This window comes from Leopardus geoffroyi, chromosome B1, assembly GCF_018350155.1.
Source record: "Leopardus geoffroyi isolate Oge1 chromosome B1, O.geoffroyi_Oge1_pat1.0, whole genome shotgun sequence".
NCBI classification, from domain to species: domain Eukaryota; kingdom Metazoa; phylum Chordata; class Mammalia; order Carnivora; family Felidae; genus Leopardus; species Leopardus geoffroyi.
The window spans coordinates 99,532,853-99,537,085 of record NC_059327.1 but is presented as its reverse complement, the minus strand read 5'-3'; the positions used below and the strand labels follow the sequence as shown (position 1 = coordinate 99,537,085).

The 4,233-nt window shown below is 36.9% G+C and overlaps 1 protein-coding gene across 1 annotated transcript; it reads left to right on the top strand.

Annotated features, from left to right (window-relative positions):
- Positions 1-987: 987 nt before the first annotated feature.
- On the top strand, positions 988-1,583 carry LOC123592755 (60S ribosomal protein L6-like). Its single transcript, XM_045468092.1, has one exon. It carries the CDS (start codon positions 1,012-1,014, stop codon positions 1,543-1,545), a length of 534 nt encoding a protein of 177 aa, XP_045324048.1. The 5' UTR covers positions 988-1,011; the 3' UTR covers positions 1,546-1,583.
- Positions 1,584-4,233: the final 2,650 nt, after the last annotated feature.

The window sequence follows — 4,233 nt, the reverse complement described above, 5'->3', positions numbered from 1 at the left end:
AGTTTCTCAAATTCCACATCGGGGGAAATCATGTGATATCTGTCTTTCTCTGACTGACTTGTTTCACTTAGCATAATACCCTCTAGTTCCATCCATGTTGTTGAAAATGGCAAGATTTCATTCTTTTTTCATTGTTGAGTAGTATTCCATAGTATACATATACCATATCTTCTTTATCTATTCATTAGTTGGTGGACATTTAGGTTCTTTCCATAATTTGGCTATTGTTGAAAGTGCTGCTATAAACATTGGGGCGCATGTGCCCCTTTGAATAAGCACTCCTGTATCCTTCAGATAAATTCCTGGGTCACAGGGTAATTCTATTTTTAATTTTTTCAGGAACCTCCACACTGTTTTCCAAAGTGGCCGCACCAGTTTGCATTCCCACCAATAGTTCAGGAGGGTTCCCCTTTCCCCATATCCTCGGCAATATCTGTTGTTTCTTAAATTGTTAATTTTAGCCACTCTGACCAGTGTGAGGTGGTATCTCAGTGTAGTTTTGATTTGTATTTCCCTGATGATGAGCAATGTTGAACATCTCTTTATGTGTCTGTTTCATGTGTCTATTCTTGTGTCTACTCACATCTTCAGCCCATTTCTTCACTGGATTATTTGTTTTTAAAGGTGTTGAGTTTGGTAAATTCTTTATAGATTTTGGATACTAACCGTTTATCCAATATGGAATTTGCAACTATCTTCTCCCAATCTGTTGGTTGCTTTTTAGTCTTGTTGACTGTTTCCTTGGCTGTGCAGAAGCTTTTTATCTTGATGACGTTCCAATAGTTCATTTTTGCTTTTATCTCACTTGCCTTCAGAGACATGTCAAGTAAGAAGTTGCTGTGGCTGAGGTCAAAGAGGTTGGTGCCTGTTTTTTCCTGTAGGATTTTGATGGTTTCCTGTCTCATATTTAGATAAGTGGCCCAGTTTCATTCTTCTGCATGTTGCTGTTCAGTTCTCCCAGCACCATTTGCTAAAGAGACTATCTTTTTGCGAGTGGTTAAACTTCGCAAAATGCCTAGGTATTATCCTACTGAAGATGTGCCTCGGAAGCTGTTGAGCCACGGCAAAAAACCTTTTAGTCAGCATGTGAGGAAACTGCGAGCTAGCATCACTCCTGGGACCATTTTGATCATCCTCACTGGGCGCCACAGAGGCAAGAGAGTGGTTTTCCTGAAGCAACTGAGCAGTGGCTTGCTACTTGTGACTGGACCTCTGTCCCTTAATCGAGTTCCTCTGTGTAGAACACACCAGAAATTTGTCATTGCCACCTCCACCAAAATTGATATCAGCAATGCGAAAATCCCCAAACACCTCACTGATGCTTACTTTAAGAAGGAGAAGCTGCATAAGCCCAGACACCAGGAAGGTGAGATCTTCGACACAGAGAAAGAGAAATATGAGATTACACAGCAGCGCAAGGTTGATCAGAAAGCTGTGGACTCGCAAATTCTGCCAAAAATCAAAGCCGTTCCTCGGCTTCAGGGCTACTTCCGCTCTGTGTTTGCTCTCACGAATGGAGTTTACCCTCACAAATTGGTGTTCTAAATTTCTTACAAAGAACCTAATTAAATAACAGATCCATCTCAAAAAAAAAAAAAAAAAAAAAAAAAAAAAAAAAAGATGTGCCTCTTTTTTCCACTGGATACTCTTTCATGCTTTCTCAAAGATTAGTTGGCCATATATTTTTGGCTCCATTTCTGAGTTCTCTATTCTATTCCATTGGTCTGTGTGTCTGTTTTTGTGCCAATACCGTACTATCTTGATGATTACAGCTTTGTAATACGTGCTAAAGTCCTAGATTGTGGGGCCTCCAGCTTTGGTTTTCTTTTTCAACATTATTTTGTCTATTCAGGGTCGTCTGTGGCTCCATACAGATTTTGGGATCGTTTGTTCTGGCTCTGCGAAGAATGTTGGTGCTATTTTGATTAGGATTGCATTGAATGTATAGATTGCTTTGGGTAGTATCAAAAATTTAACAATATTTGTTCTTCCAATCCATGAGCATGGATGTTTTTCCATTTCTTTGTGTCTTCTTCAATTTCTTTCATAAGCTTTCTATATTTTTCAGTGTAAAGATATTTTACCTCTTTGGTTAGGTTTATTCTTAGGTATTTTATGTTTTTTGATGCAATTGTAAATGGGATCAATTCCCTGATATCTCTTTCTGTTGCTTCACTATTGGTGTATGTGACTGATTTCTGTACATTGATTTTATATTCTGTGACTTTGCTGAATTCATGTATCAGCTCTAGCATTTTTTTTGTGGAGTCTTTTGGACTTTCCATGTAGAGTATCAGGTCATCTGTGAAGAGTGGGAGTTTGACTTCTTTGCCAATTTGGGTGCCTTTTATTTTGTTTTGTTTTCTGATTTCTGAACCTAAGACTTCCAATACTATATTAAACCACAGTGGTGAGAGTGGACATGCCTGTTGTCTTCCTGATCTCAAGGGAAAGCTCTCAGTTTTTCACCACTGAAGAAAATATTAGTGGTGGGCCTTCAATATATGGGCTATTGTGACGTTAAGGTATGTTTCTTCTATCCTAACTTTCTTGAGGGTTTTTGTTAAGAAAGGATGCTGTATTTTGTCAAATACTTTTTCTGCATCTATTGATAGGATCATATGGTTCTTATCCTTTCTTCTATTAGTGTGATGTATCACATTGTTTGATTTGAAAATATTGAATCAGCCCTGCAGTAAAGGAATGAATCCCACTTGATAATGGTGAATAATTCTTCTAATGCACTGTTGAATTCAATTTGTTGGTATTTTGTTGAGAATTTTTGTGTCCAGTTTCATCAGGGATATTGGCCTATAATTCTTCTTTTTAGTGGCGTCTTTGTCTGGTTTGGGAACCAAGGTAATGCTGGGTTCATAGAATGAGTCTGGAAGCTTTCCTTCCGTTTCTATTTTTTGGAACAGTTTGAGAAGAACAGGTATTAAGTCTGCTTTAAATGTCTAGTAGAATTCCCCTGGAAAGCCATCTGGCCTAGGACTCTTATTTGTTGGAAGATTTTTGATTACTGATTCAATTTCTTCCCTGGTTATGGGTCTGTTCAAATTTTCCATTTCTTCCTATGTGAGTTTGGTAGTGTGTCAGTGTCTAGGAATTTATCCATTTCTTCCAAATTGTCCAATTTGTTGGCATATAATTTTCATAGTATTCTTTAAAAATTATTTGTATTTCTGTGATGTTAGTTGTGATCTCTCCTCTTTCATTTGTGATTTTATCTCCTGGGTCCTCTCTTTTATATTTTTGAGAAGTATAGCTAGGGGTTTATCAATTTTGTTTTTCCAAAAACCAGTTCTTAGATTCATTGGTCTGTTCTGTTGTTGTTGTTGTTGTTTTAATTCTGTGTTGTTTATTTCTGCTCTAATCTTTATTGTTTCTCTTCTTCTGTTGGGTTTGGGCTTTCTTTGCTGCTCCCTTTCTAGCTCCTTTACATGTGAGGTTAGGTTGTGTATTTGGGACCTTTTTTGCTTCTTGATATAAGCCCGAATTACAATGTATTGTCCTCTCAGGACTGCCTCTGCTGTATCCCAAAGGGTTTTGGACTGTTGTGTTTTCATTTTCATTTGTTTTCATATATTTTTTAAATTCTTCTTTAATTTCCTGGTTGGCCCATTTGTTCTTTAGTAGGATGTTATTTAACCTGCATGCATTTGGGGGCTTTCCAGATTTTTTCTTGTTGTTGATTTCAAGTTTCATCATGTTGTGATGTGAAAATATGCATAATATGATCTCAGTCTTTTTATACTTGTTGAGGGCTGTTTTGTGACCCACTATGTGATCTACTTTGGAGACTGTTCCATGTACACTCGAGAAGAATGTGTATTCTTCTGCTTTGGGGTAAAAATTTCTGAATATATCTGTTAAGTCCATCTGGATCAATGTAGTATTCAGAACCATTGTTTCCTCATTGATTTTCTGCCTAAATGATCTGTCTATTGTTGTAAGTGTAATATTAAAGTCCCCTACAATCACACTATTATTATCAGTAAGCTTGCTTATGTTTGTGATTAATTGATTTATACATTTAGGTTCCTACTTATTGGGAGCATAAACATTCACAGTTGTTAGCTCTTCTTGATAGATAGATGCCTTAATTAGGATATAATGCCCTTCTTCACCTCTTATTACAGTCTTTGTTTTAAAACCTAGTATGTCAATATAAAATTTACTTTATCTCTGGCTTTCTTTTGATATCCAGTAGCATGATAGATGGTTCTCCAT